Source organism: Phocoena sinus, chromosome 10, assembly GCF_008692025.1.
Source record: "Phocoena sinus isolate mPhoSin1 chromosome 10, mPhoSin1.pri, whole genome shotgun sequence".
Taxonomy (NCBI): Eukaryota; Metazoa; Chordata; class Mammalia; order Artiodactyla; family Phocoenidae; genus Phocoena; species Phocoena sinus.
The window spans coordinates 51931959-51947260 of NC_045772.1; the positions used below are offsets into that span (position 1 = coordinate 51931959).

General features: G+C 35.8%; 1 protein-coding gene across 5 annotated transcripts in view; it reads right to left on the minus strand.

Annotated features, from left to right (window-relative positions):
* The window catches only part of LEMD3 (LEM domain containing 3), an 85676-nt gene that overhangs the window by 38585 nt on the left and 31789 nt on the right, over positions 1–15302 (minus strand). For all 5 annotated transcript variants that reach the window (XM_032644294.1, XM_032644292.1, XM_032644290.1 and 2 more), the window contains 3 exons: positions 14089–14126; positions 9869–9935; positions 7511–7578 (listed from right to left, as the gene is read on the minus strand). In XM_032644294.1, coding sequence (XP_032500185.1) covers positions 7511–7578; positions 9869–9935; positions 14089–14126 — 173 coding nt within the window. The remainder of the gene's footprint in view (positions 1–7510; positions 7579–9868; positions 9936–14088; positions 14127–15302) is intronic.

A 15302-nucleotide genomic window follows, 5' to 3' on the forward strand; every position in this document is an offset into this window, starting at 1 on the left:
GTTATACTGAAAAAATAAGCATTATTAAAAACAGCACCTAAAAGCTTTTATCTAAACCTTAAAACTTTATTTTTGTGGAAAAAACCCTGTTTAATGCTTTTTTTCCTTTTAGTAGCAGTCCAAACTGCATCTTTGGTGGTAACAAGCCATACCAGATTTCACAGCATTTGAAAAGCTAAAAATGGGACTCCAAAAAGAAAAGGTTAACACACACACACACACACACACACACACACACACACACACACCCCTAAATGTATAAGGATGTTACCTACATAAAGTAACTTCACTTAACTAATTAATCCAAAATCTCTTGTAAAAATATACATTAGAAATTCTACTGAATTAACAAAAAAAGGGCAAAACCCAATCTGAAACATAAAAGTCCCAGAGAAAAGATATTAAAATCTTTTAAGACCAGAATTCTTTAGCATCACTTTTATTTTTTTTTAAACTCAATACAGGCAGTTCCCAACTAACTCATGCATGGGTGTATCCATTAACTCCTTTGCTGCCAGTCTTCAATCAAACTAATGTCTTGTACCCTACTGCTGCCTGGCTTAGACTCCAACTTGTCCCAACCCTGGTTCTGTGTCCTTCTTTTTACCTTATCCAATCAAATGGCTGGGGACGGGAAAGAGAGGCAGTTAATCATCCTTCCACACCAACCCGACTCTTCTTCAGCTCCAGCTTAACTACTGATCAAGCCCGATCCTGTTCCCAAGCCCTATCCCATCCAACCCTTTAGTCCTTCCTTCAAATACAACTCAGTAGATTTTAAGAGTCTTGAGGTTTGTCTGAAATGTAAATTAATCCTGCTCCAGGAATTTATGACCAATGATAACAGATATCTGTGCCATTACCTCTCTGAGAGATTCAACTGGGAAAAAAAAGAAGAGAAAGCAGGAGGGAATCACTGGTTGGGATCAGTTTTTCCCACTGCTAAAAGTAAAAACATGGTCAAATCATAACGAATGGCTTGCTGGCTTTGGATTCCCACATGCTATGCCCTTTTCCTGGAATATTTGATTCTATGTTCCCTTTAGCCTACTCAATCCAATCCCTTCTTTGTCCCCACCCCCATAATATATCTAGCAATTTTTCCATCCCTTAAGACAAAGTCCCATAATCATAAGCCCTTCTTATTTAGACCTTTTTGGATCCTAATCCTTTAGGTATCCAACCTATTAACTATTACGCTATCCACGAATTTGCCTGTCATCAATGTTCTCATCTAGGTCAAAACTGAAAATGAAGAAAAGAACAAGGTTGAGAGACAAATCCTGCAGCATGTTATTAGAAAACTCTCTTCAGACTGACACGGGTTTAATTAGTTAGGAAACACACAAAAAAAGAAGTAAAATTTATTGGAAGTTATTATAATCATCAGGCACTGACCTAGGTACTTTGTATTCTCACAAGTCTCCCAACAACTCTGACAGGCATTATTAAGAACAGTCCCACTTTCACACTGAGATACAGGTACAGAAACGTAAAGGGACTTTACCAAGACACACGGTTTCTATGTGCCAGTGCTAGAATTGGAATCAACATCAAATCTCCATCATATCATACTGTCTCAACGTCTTTTAAGTATCTACATATAAGTTATGAATTAAGTTAAGAACTGAGTCCATATTTCTCTTTTTTGACGAGCATATCATGGCAGATTGTCACTAAAACCTCGCTGAAAGCCTTAGAACTATACTACATTCTAAATTAAAAAAAAAAAAAAAAGAGGGGGTGATGTCAGGAAGATGACAGAATAGGAAGCTCCAGACCCTCCTTCCCCCACAGAGACACAAATTCAATAATACTCCTTTGTAAGAAATCTAGAAACCGGTTAAGAGCCTCCTGCACCCCAAGCATGCGCAAAACTAGCTGCATGAAGGTAGGAAAATTCATAACACTCACTCCACCGGAGCTCCTTCCCCTGGCATACCATAATGTGATCTGGAGAAAATTCCCAACTCCTGGCTTATCCTTGAGGAGGGAAAGAGAAGACTGGAACATATGCCCAATGTTCAGACTTTTCAGGGGCCGCCAGAGGGACTGGCTTCTGTCTTGCTTGAATCTTAGCACTAATAGGTAAGGGCACCAGGTTGGGGGTTGCCAAGAACAAAGGCAATGAACTAATACACACTCACTTGCCACTTCCCCTCCCTGCAGCTCAGTGCAGAATAAGTGGCAGAAAACCCCTAACTCCTGGTTTCTCCCCAAGGAGGGAAAGAGTTGGAACATGTGTCCAATGTTTCAGTTTCTCAGGGAGCTGCCCAAGGGACTGGTTTCTGTATCACTTGTTTCAGAGCACTGAGATCTGACATAGTCTAGATGTCTGGGGGTTGCTGAAAATAAAAAAGAGCTGGACAGCTTCCTGCGGTTCCAGAGAACCCGCAGTACAGCAAACAGACACCAGAGGGAGCAAGAGATTACAAGCTCCTATAAAAAGAAACCTGCAAAATCTCTCTAGTTGGGAATATACACCCACAGGTCCAGAAAAGATGCATCCACAAAAAAGGTTTGAGGGGACCCCAGAATCTCTATCTGAGCTCAGTGGTAAAGGTCTTCCCCTGCATGAAGGCAGTCTGTAAAGGCTAGTAGATGTGGCTGTGTTTTCAAATGGTAGATCCCAACACAAGGTAACAAGACACACAAAGGAAACAAGGAAAACATGGCCCAACTAAGAGAACAAAATAAATCTCCAGGAACTGACCCTAAAGAAACTGAGCTATATGAATTACCTGATAAAAATCTAAAACTAACTGTCATAAAGATGTTCAACAAGCTCAGGAAAACAATGCATAAATAAAATGAGAATATCAATAAAGAGAAAACACTAAAAAGAACCAAACAGGAATTTTGAAGCTGAAGAATACAATACCTGAATTGAAAAATTCAAAAGATGGGTTCAAAAGCAGTCTTAAATCAAGCAGAACAAAGAATCAAGGAACTCAAAGATAAGTCATTTGAAATTATCCAGAGGAACAAAAAGAAAAGAGAATGAAGAAGAATGAAGAAAGGCTTAAGGGACTTACTGAACATTATCAGTTAGATCAATACATGCATTATGGAAGTCCCAGAAGGAGAGGAGTGAAAGGAGCAGAAAGCTTATTTGAAGAAATAATGACCCAAAACTCCCAAATCTGGGGAAAGAAATGGACGTTCAGATTCAAGAAGTCCAACAGCTTCTTATGGGATACAGCAAGAGCAGTTCTAACAGGGAATTTCATAGTGGTAAATGCCTACATTAAAAAAGAAGAGACTCTCAAATAAACCACCCATCTTTACACCTCAAAGAACTAGAAAAAGAAGAATTAAACCCAAAGTTAACAGAAGGAAATGATAAGGATTAGGGCAGAAATAAAATTTTAAAAAATCAACAAAACAAAGAAGTGATTTTTAGAAAAGATCAGCAAAATTGACAAACCCTTAGTTAATAAAAAGAGAGAGAAGCCTCAAACATAATCAGAAATGAAAGAGGAGGTATTAAAATTGATGTCAGAGAAATACAAAGGATCGTAACAGACTACCACGGACAATTACTCATCAACAAACTGGATAACCTAGAAAAAAAAAGGATAAATTCCTAGAAACATATAACCTATCAAGACTAATGAAGAAATAGAAAATCTGAACAGACCTATAACTAGCACAGAAACTGAATCAGTAATCAAAAACCTCCCAACAAAGAAAAGTCTAGGATTCAGTGGTTTCACTGGAGGATGCTACTAAACATTTAAAAAAGAATTAACACTTATGCTTCTCAAATTCTTCCAAAAAATTTTAAGAGGAGGGAACACTTCCACACTCATTTTATGAGGCCAGCATTACTCTGACACCAAAGCTGAACGAAAACACTACAAGAAAGGAAATACAGACCAATATCCCTGATGAATACAGATGCAAATCCTCAACAAAATATTAGCAAACTGAGTTCAACAGTTTTAACACATTAAAAGGATCAGACACCATGACCAAGTGGGATTTATTCCAAGAATGCAAGGATGGTCCAACATACAAAAGCCAATCAATGGGATACACACCACATTAAAAGAACAAAAAATTAAAACTCACATGATCATTTCAATAAATACAGAAAAAGCATTTGACAAAATTCAACACCTTAAATTATTAAAAACACTTGACAGATCAGGAACAGAAGCAAATTACCTCAAAATAATAAAAGCCACATATGAAAAGCCAATGGCTAGTATATACTTAACTGTGAAAAACTCCAAGTTTTTCCTTGGAGACTAGGAATAAGGCAAAGATGTCCATTGTTACCATTTCTATTCAATATAGTACTAGAAATCCTAGCTACAGCAATTAGGTGAGAAAAGAAAATGCATACAAATTGGAAAGGAGGAAGTAAAATTATGTTTGCAGAAACACGATCTTATACATAGAAGACTCTACAGACTCCACAAAAAAAACCATTACAATTTAAGCAATTCAGCAAAGTTGCAGGATAAAAAAATTAATATAAAAAAGAAGTTGCATTTCTATACACAAAAATGAAAAATCAGAAAAGAAAATTAAGAAAATGTCATTTATAATAGCATCAAAAAGAACAAAATACTTAGGAATAAACATTACCAAGAATGTGACAGACTTACACACTGAAAACTACAAAGCACTGCTTAAAGAAATTCAAGACACAAATAAATGAAAAGGCATCCTGTGTTCATGATTGCAAGACTTAATATTGTTAAAATGTCCATACTACCCAAAGCAATCTACAGATTCAATGCAATTCCCATCAAAATCTCAGTAGTACTTTTTTGAGAAACAGAAAGATCAATTCTAAAATTCATATGGAACCACAAAGGATCCTGAATAGCCAAAACAATTTTAAGCAAGAAGAACAAAGCTAGAGGCCCCATACTTCCTGACTTCAAAACATATCACAAAGGTACAGTAATCAAAACAGTACGGTACTGATGTAAAGAGAGACACATAGAACAATGGAAGAAAACAGAGAAGGTCTCATATATGGTCAACTGATCTTCAACAAGTGTGCTAAGAACACACAACAGGAAAAGGATAGTTTCTTCAACAAATGGTGTTGAGAAAACTGGATTTCCACATGCAAATGAATGAAACTGAAGCTTTATCTTACACTACACAAAAATCAACTCAAAATGGATTGAAGACTTAAACAGGACATGAAACTATAAAACTCTTAGAAGATGGGACTTTCCTGGTGGTGCAGTGGTTGAGAATCTGCCTGCTAATGCAGGGGACACGGGTTCGAGCCCTGGTCTGGGAGGATCCCACATGCCGTGGAGCAACTAGGCCCATGAGCCACAACTACTGAGCCTGCGCGTCTGGAGCCTGTGCTCCGCAACAAGAGAGGCCGCAGTAGTGAGAGGCCCGCGCACTGCGATGAAGAGTGGCCCCCCGCTTGCCACAACTAGAGAAAGCCCTCGCACAGAAATGAAGACCCAACACAGCAAAAATAAATTAATTAATTAATAAAAAATAAGGAATGATATTAAAAAAACAACTCTTAGAAGAAAATACAGGGGAAAAGCTTCATGATATTGGTCTTAGCAATAATTTTTTTTTTTTTTTTTTGCGGTACGCGGGCCTCTCTCTGTTGTGGCCTCTCCTGTTGCAGAGCACAGGCTCCGAACACGCAGGCTCAGCAGCCATGGCTCACAGGCCCAGCCGCTCCGCGGCATGTGGGATCTTCCCGGACCAGTGCACGAACCTGTGTCCCCTGCATCGGCAGGCAGACTCTCAACCACTGCACCACCAGAGAAGCCCTTAGCAATGATTTTTTTAAATATGACCTGGCAATGATTTTCTGGATATGATACCAAAAGCACAGGCAACATAAGCAAAAAGAGACAAGTGAGACTACATCAAACTAAAAAGCTTCTGCATAGCAAAGGAAACAATCAACAGAGTAAAAAGAGGATCTGTGAAACAGGAGAAAATATTTGCAAACCAAATATCTGATAAGGGTTAACATCCAAAAGTAAATAAGGAACTCCTACAAGTCAATAACAAAAAATCAGATAACCTGATTTAAAAAATGGGTAAGAGACCTGAATAAACATTTCTCCAAAGAAAACATAAAAATGTCCAATATGTATATGAAAAGATGCTTGACATCACTAATCATCAAAGAAATGCAAATCAAAACCACTGTGAGATATCACCTTACACCTGTTAGCATGGCCATTATTAAAAAACAAACCAGAACCAAAAGAAAACAAAATAAGAGTTTTCAAGGATATGGAGAAAAGGGAACCCTTGTAAATGTTGGTGGGAATGTAAAATGGTGCAGCCATTATGGAGACCAGTATGGAAGTTCATCAAATTACTAAAACTAGAACTATTATATGTTCCAGCAATCTCACTTCTGGGTATTTACCAAAGAATTGAAAACAGGATCTAAGAGATATTTGCACTCCTATGTTCACTGCAGTATTATTCACAATAGCCAAGAAGTAGAAAGACCTAAATATTCACCAGCCTATCAATGGATAAATAAAATGTGGGGTATATACAGTGGAATATTATTCAGCCTTAAAAAAGGAAATCCTGTCATATAGTACAACATGGGCGAAACTTGAGGGCACTGTGCTAAGAGATATTAACCAGTCACAGAAGGACAAATACTGCATGATTCCATTTTTACGAGGTATCTACTGTAGTCAAACTCACAGAAGCAGAAAGTGACATGGTGGTGGTCAGGGGCTGGGAGGAGGAGGAAAGGGGGAGTTGCTGTGCAATGGGTACAGAGATTCAGTAATGCAAGATGAAAAAGTTTGAGAGATCTGCTGCACAATGATGCATATATAGTTAATAATACTGTACACTTTAGGGCAGATCTCATGTTATGTGTTTTTTTTACCACAAAAAGGGGGGAAATGAAGTTTGTATGATATGACTTGTTCACGATGAATGGATGCCAACTTCTAGGGATCAGCATTTCCATCTGCAAGTACTCACATCTTTATGGAATTATCTTTATGGAACTGGATTAACATCAAGCTCCCCAATAGGGTTTTCAAAATCCACTATCCCCTTTTTGAAAATCAGAGTGACACCTGTCCATCTTAACCTTCTAGTACCTATCCTTTTATCTAGGATTTCCTAGATTACTTACAGTGGTATAGAAAATACATCTGCAAATTCTCTTAGAACCCTGAAATAAAATTATCCCGGGGCAGAAGAATTGAAATAAATGACAATGGTTAGATGCTTACTTGCTTTCTTATATGCTACTTACTTATCTCAATTTCTCTCTCACCAATGGTGTCTGCACCCTTTCCAAACTAATGTGCATTCTCTCACAGAGAATGTTCTAAAACAAACTAAAACAAAAAATGTTGAGTAATTTTGCTTTCTCTATCTGCTCACATTACACCAAACAGCAGGCCCAAGTTTGTAACAGTACAATTAAAGTAATCAAATGCATGGTACTGTAGATATAAGTTGTGATGATTTACATAAACTTTAAGGATAGAGCTATTAAAATTCTAATTTCACTGCTTACTTTCAAATATGCAGCTGCCTCTTGGACAGAAAGTGTTCTCTGACTAGAACTGCCACATTCATGATCTCCTGGAAAGATTAGCATATTATTAATTTTGAATCAGTACTATGTTAAACAGAAGAAAACAAATATGATTAATCAAACTAGTTTTACAAATTATACAATTATAGATTATATTATTATAATCAGTAAAGAAAGAAGATAAACACTCATTTATATTTTCTAGAAATAAATTTCAATAGGCAATATAAACAAATATTTTTATATCAACCACAACCTTTAAATGTATTTCAGTCTAGATAGAAACATACATTCCTCTTACATTCCCAATGAAATTGTTAGCCAGGGGTAGGAACCATGTCATGCTGATGCCTATCCATAGATCTTGGCACAAAGAAAGCCCTCTATAGATGTATTATTTTTCAAGAGGGAAAATTCATTGTGCTAACTCATACATCTATTAACTAAAGCTAATAATTCAAGAGTTCAAGTTTGAATTAAAATGTGCATTTTCGGAGTATTACTAAGCCTATCTTTAGCAAGGAGTATGCATAACTTAAAAAATTATTATAACACAAATCAATAGGGAAATTAAAAGCTTCTACCTATAATCTGGTTTCTACAAATACGTGTACTACATATAAAAGTTTGGAAAACTACATTTTCCTTTTCTTGTAACTATTTATAAAAGAATCCAAAGCCTTTTTTTTTCTTTTTCAGGCTATCTGTGGTTATTAGAGATCAATTATCCTTACAATGAACTTCAATTTTAAGTTTCTCCTACTTGTTTCTTTCAAGTACTTTTTAAAAAAAAATTTAACATAAAAGTACAATAATTAAAGTAAAATCCTTGGCAAATTTTTCTATCATAAAAGCAACCATGTTCCTATTTATCGTTTTGTTCAAGTAGCCAGATTTTAATGGTCATGGTTGTAAAACAGGTAGAAATACCTATTAGATGAACATGTAAGTCTTCAAACTTTATAATCCATCCTCAGAGATTCCAATTCCACAGATCTACAGCAGAGGCTGGCAAACCCACAGACCAAATCTGGTCTACCACCGGTTTTTATAAATGAAGTTTTATTGCAACACAACCACGCTCATTCATGTATTATCTATGGCTGCTTTCAGGCTCTAACAGCAGAAATGAGCAGTTGTGACAGAGACAGTCTATCCCACAAAGCCTAAAAAATCTACTATCTGGCTCCTTCACAGAAAAAAGTTTGCAGACCCCTGCTGTAGAGGAAGGAATCTACATCTTTAAAAGCACCCCAGACTATGCCGATCTAACACACTTCATAAAACACTGCTATAGAGACAGCTCTAGAAGCTTGTAGCAGCAACATGAGGAATTCCATGTAGATTATATACTTCATTTCTGGGTGCTACAGCATACCAAATGTATGTCATCAGATTGCAGCATATGTATATAACAGTCTGTCAGTCAATGCAAAGAAGACTTTTAGTGATATACACACAATTATTAGCCAAAAAAAAACTGACCAGAATTAAGGACCCAAAAAAAAAACAAAAGCAAAGATTGGTGAGAGGATGGGGAACTGTCAGGATTCTCAATGCTTCCATTCGACCAGAGAAGTTCCACATTCACCTACTAGGTTTCTACCAATGACCTAGTTTCTACAAAAGGATCTGCTACAAACAAAAGTTTGGAATACTACATTTTTCTTTTCTTGTAACTGTTTATATGAAGAGAATCCAAAGTCTCTTCTTTCAGATTATATGTGAAATAACTGAAAAAAGTTAAAAGGTATTAAACAGATATGGTTCTACTACAGCTTTTATAAATGCTAAACTTCATGCCAATTCACCTATATTATTCTAATTGCAGGTATGTTGCATACCTGAGAACTCTCAAAGTCTTACTAAGGCCAGAATATGAGGAAAATGCGATGTTTCAGGAGAAAAAAATTCTGTAATATATTTACTTTATCCAAGGAAATGACACCTATACAATCACCAAAGGAAAATCTGCACTTTTATATTTAATTGAGAATTTTAGTTAATCCACTGCTTACCCAATTTAACTGATATATAAGCTTTCAGAATTTTGTTATTATCAATGCAATAAAAAAATGTGATGACTTTTACCATAGAGTATATATCTATATTTCATTGTATACATATGGCAGGCAGGAAAAAGGCCTTGATTAAACATATCTATACAGATAAAAACCCACTCCATATAAGGACTAAAAACTTCTAAAGAGAAGACACCCCACAATGTAACATAACAACATTGAACTTGGGAAAAACCATTTCTACTGATACTGCATGCTATATATGCAAATTAATTTTCAAAACAGTTTTAGAGACTATGAATGTTAAAACAATTACCTGCAAGCTGTGCCAATCGATCATGAAGCTTGTATAAAGTGTTCATCATAAGATTTTTCTCACTTTCCTAAATTTAAAAGAAATTATTATAAAATATCCAATTCCGGGGAGAAAAATGCACCAATTAATAATTTTTATTCGAAAAGAAAAACAGTGAATGAATTTAAAAACCATAGAAGCTACATAATCTGAAAGACAAATTCATATTTAACCAACGGCTACCATATTTTAAAGAAACCTTAATCTAAGAATCTAAACTATCACTCTAAATATTTTACCTTCTTGAGGATGATTGGGAAACTGGCACTAAGGTCAGTGCTAGAAAATGTCTTATATACAACAAACTCCCCCAGCCACCAAAACAATGCTCCCAATCCCCCTCTATACAATGCACGCTCATGTGTATTCTTATGAGACTGTTTTCTTCATGTTTTGTTTTAACCTGCCTCAACCACATAATAAGGGAATGAGTAGTGACACTTCAATTAAATTAACCCTCAACCCCTCCTAGGTCCCAAAGTGGCCCTGTATAAATTTATGAACCATTAAAGTGAAACAAACATTTAATGAGCATCTACTATGAGTTAAGAACTGTTCTCAACAAAGCAAGAAACCCAGGGAACAAGATGGTTCCTGTTCTCAAGGGCAAAAAACATACTAAACGTTATATTATAGTTGCAAACAAGGTACAACGTAAATACAGAAGATGGAGGGGAGGGAAGATCCATTTATGGAAGAGGGAATATCTGAATCGGGCTTCACAGAAAGAATAGAATTGACCAGCATTCCAGGCAGAAGGAACAGAATGGGCCTGAAGGAATACAACCTTTGGTTATATTTCTTACATAACCAGAGTCTACTTTGACTCAGCAAACTACTAGAAAAGCAGTTTGGAATCAATGGCTAGAGAGCTCTAGATACCAAGACAAAGAGTTTGACTTCATTCTGAACATTCAGGACAAGAAAAGTAAAACAGAACTGTGCATCAGGAATATTATTCTGACCATATGAAAGGAAACCGGAGTGCAGACTACTGCAATGTCTAAGCACCCTGACAAGTAGTCTAAAGCAATGAGACCTCAATTTAAGAGCAATCACAATTAAGAGAAACTGATACAAGCAACGGGGGAGGGTAGGTTAGGGGGTAAGAATAGCTTATCACACTATTTGAAATAAACTCATGATTTATGAGGGGGCTATGTCTTTATTATTTCCTTTCTCCTTAAGTTTCTAACAAAATAGGATTACTGTATGAATATGACCAGGAACAAATTCAGACAGGATAGTAAAAAAGCTGGGAAAGTAAAATTCATATGCCCAATGACATGTAATCTCATCCATTTGTTTTCACGCTATATGTTCAAGGACAGAAGAGACAAGTCTGCACACTATGGATGGCACACTATGGATCAATGCAGCTTTAATGAGTGGTACTAGGAAGAAAAAAACTCATCAAAGTCTCCATAATCCTACCACCAGAGTCCCTGGCTTTATGTGAGATGGTTGCTAGAGATAAGTGACATTCCTTCAGCTGACTATTTGCCTTCCAACCCATTTGCTTTTTACCCCCTCAACTCTATCTCAACCTGATTCAGAATCAAGCCAGTCCTTATCACATAGCTTAAAAATCCAAACTGCAAAAATTAGACATCAAAAAGTAACCGCAGGGGCTGAAATTCAAGATTCTGAAAGCTATGCATCTGTGATAGATTAAACCACAAAATCGTTTTTTAATAAATATGTTCAATATAACAAGATGAGTTCCAATGATAGTGCAGGTTGTGGACTTGACATATAAAACCAAGGTAAATCTGATTAAGCTTCAGGACTAAAGTGGTTGAGAGTTTTGAAGTTTGTTTCCTTCCTTAACTGGAAAAGAGACCGATTCCCTTTTCGTTTTGCATGTCCTGATCATGCCTATCCCCACACCCCTTTCAAAACCAAAACTAAATCCAAAAATTTGACACTGTCCTCTGTGATTACATCTTTAGTGAACATCAGAGGCCTGGGAATAAACTTCATCTATTGATTCACATATATTAACCCTGGACTAGGACTTCCCTGGTGGTGCAGTAGTTAAGAATCTCCCTGCCAATGCAGGGGACATGGGTTCGACCTCTGGTCCGGGAAGATCCGACATGACATGGAGCAACTAAGCCCGTGCACCACAATTACTGAGCCTATGCTCTAGAGCCCACGAGCCACGACTACTGAGCCCGTGCACCACAACTACTGAGCCCACGTGCTCTAGGGATTGCGTGCTGCTACTGAGCCACATGCTGCAACTACTGAAGCCCGTGCGACTAGAACCTATGCTCCACAACAAGAGAAGCCGCCACACAGCAACAAAGAGTAGCCCCTGCTCACCACAACTAGAGAAAGCCTGTGTGCAGCAACGAAGACCCAATGCAGCCAAAAAACAAATAAATAAATACATTAAAAACAACAACAACAAAATCATTGGACTAGACAAGTAGAAGAAATAACAAAACCTAATCATATGTAACTGGATCTCATACTGGATAACATACATGCTATTCCATTCGCATACAATGCATTTAAACGCCCAAAAAGCTCAGCTATAATTTTTTCAAGAATTATTTTTCCAACAGCAACTCATTCAAAATGACCATCTATATATTACAAGGGTGTCAAGTGCCATCCAAATAATCAACTAAATTACGACCTAAATAGTTTTTATGGAACATTTTATTAATGGGAACAAATCAATTTTGAGAAATAGAAAGGTTCAATAATCTTTAGCACCAATATGCTAAACTAGAAGTAAATCCGAAAAGGGTGTAAATCAAATGTTAAAGTTACTTTCTTACAGAAACTTATATTGGCTTATAGTTTCATTACAAACTTTCCATTCTGTCTGCTTTTCAGATTGCCTCCTAATAATCAGCTTGAAATGTGTCTACTGATTACCCTGAAAACAAGTTAAAGATCTACAAATAAATCCATATTTAAAGTAAGCTTTCAAGTAACCTTCCATTAAACAAAAATAATTTTTTAATTTGAAATAGCTACCTTCTAATTGCGTGTTTTGATAAGCTCCAGATTTTCTTTTACTAACACAAATCATTCTCTGAAGCAAAGTTCTCATTCTTAGGGGAAAAACCAAACTGTAGGGTGACTCTACCAAATTTTCTCACATATTATCACCTTTAAATATTTCCCTCTTGTATCTCAGCCAATTTTCTCAAGGATATTTTCAATTTTTGTATCAAGTCCCTGATTAAATGATATTAATGGATTTTAAACACTTAGCATAGTGCCTGGCACAGAATAAACACGTAATGTAAGTTAATTGCCATTATCTTCATTACAATTATTATTATTATTTAGAGATTAGGAACTTCAGGTTCCCCCAAGGGGAAAATTATACAGAAGAAAATAAAGTCTTGTCTTTTCAATGTTCAGTGAGTATATTGTGCAAATTTAAATTATGATGCCAGCAGCAATGTTATACTTAATATGATAAAGTCAACTTTTTTTAAAAAACAATATCACAACAATAGAATACTACAGAAAATAATCATTACTAACAATCTAAAGTAACATTCTATGGATCTGATTACACATTATTACATATCATTTAGTACAACAAATAATGTTTTCTGTACAGGTCTGTATTACTGTCAGTTCCTATAATAAGAAAAAATTAACAACTAATTGTGTATTATAATATAAACTCAAATATCATAATCTTTGGAGTGCCTATAATGATGAATGGTAAGTGAAAAATGTTTTCATGTGAGTAAAACTTAGGTTAAAATTAATATTATAAATCCTTTAAAAATAAAAGAAATCATAAATAAGTTGCATAAGACTCTAAATCCTTTGCCTTCCTGACAGTTGAAAAGGCATGCCGATGAGCAAAAAATCGAAAGAGAACAAAAGGAGGGCAAAAAAGACAAAAACTGCTAGGGTACCCAACAATTAAGAAAACAGGCATACTTTTAAGGTTAAGACCAGATCCCCAGATGACATGCCACTGCCATTTTACTTGGCAGTGGCTTTTACCTCAAAGTGATAAACAGGTCAGCTCTTAGGTGTAAATCGGTGTCAGATTTAATTATACTGTGGTCAAGGAATACTCAAAAATAAGAAAATTTATTGCCTTTAAAATTACTACTTTTTAGGTGATAGTCATCCTACTACCTTTATCATATAAAACGCAAGACGAAGTATCAGTATTAAGATTTTTTACTTACTTTTATTTTTCCAAATGTTTCATCAAAGGAGTTTTTTACTAACAAGGAAAGAAAAAGAGAGAACTATTAGCATCATTTAAGAATGAGAATTAGAATCCCCCTAAACAAGCCCTCGGAAATGCCAAAGTGTACTATGCTAAAACTGAATGTAAACATGCAAACAATATATAAACAAACTGATGATAATAAAGGTTGGGGAACTAAATTTTCAGACTTACTATATTTACCATTCTCACTATGATTTTGTGGTTTGCTCTATAAAACTTAGAGTGACTTGGTTCAAGTCCTAGCTCCACTACTTACTCGCAACGTGGCCTTGAACTACCATCTATTTAGCCACTCTAAGTTGCAGTTTCCTCTTCTGTAATGGAAGGATGTAATGATGGTACCTACCTTATACAGTTGTGAGGATTAAATGAGATAAACCATATAAAATGCTTGGCATAGTGTCAAACACTTAATATATGTTACCTATTATCGTTACTATTAATGACTATCATTTCTTCACCTTAACTCTCTTCAAAATATAGACTAAAGGCAGTTACTACTTGAGGAAATCTACAAGATGCTTTAAAACTGAATAATTCATTTAGAATTCTTACTTCCAATGATTAAAAAACAAAACTTCCTAGTCCTTGCTAACATCTGGAAAAGTGGCATGAAACAAATATACACATCAAAGTGGCTAAGAATAAAGTCTCAGTATTAAACAACTTCTTACTTCTAATAAATATTATAAAGAAAGGACTTACCACTTTCCATCCAACCTCCATACATCCACCCTCCCCCAAAAGACACAAACAAGTTCATGGCTGATTATGTAGCATCTCTCTGGTTATTATTTAGAATCTCCTCCTTTTCCTCTATTTTAGAATTGCATGCAAAAATATTCAAAGCTTTCAGATACCTGGATCTCTATAAGCCAGGTCACAACTAAGACTAACTGAGCCTACAAAGTAGTTCACACTGACCAGGTTTCCTTTCTGAGGTGCTTTTCTATTTTTATTTGAGAAAACAGGAAGTCCCATAGGAACCAGGAACTGCCTGATTCTAAGAAAGTTCATGTGTGACACCAGTTTAAGTTAAAAGGTACAATAAAAAACAAGGCAAAAATGTATTCTTCTATCATCTAAAGGAATTTGGTAATGAATTTTCAGACATCATTTTTCTATAAAGCAATAGGGTTTTCATGCTGAGAAAGAAAACATTTTGAA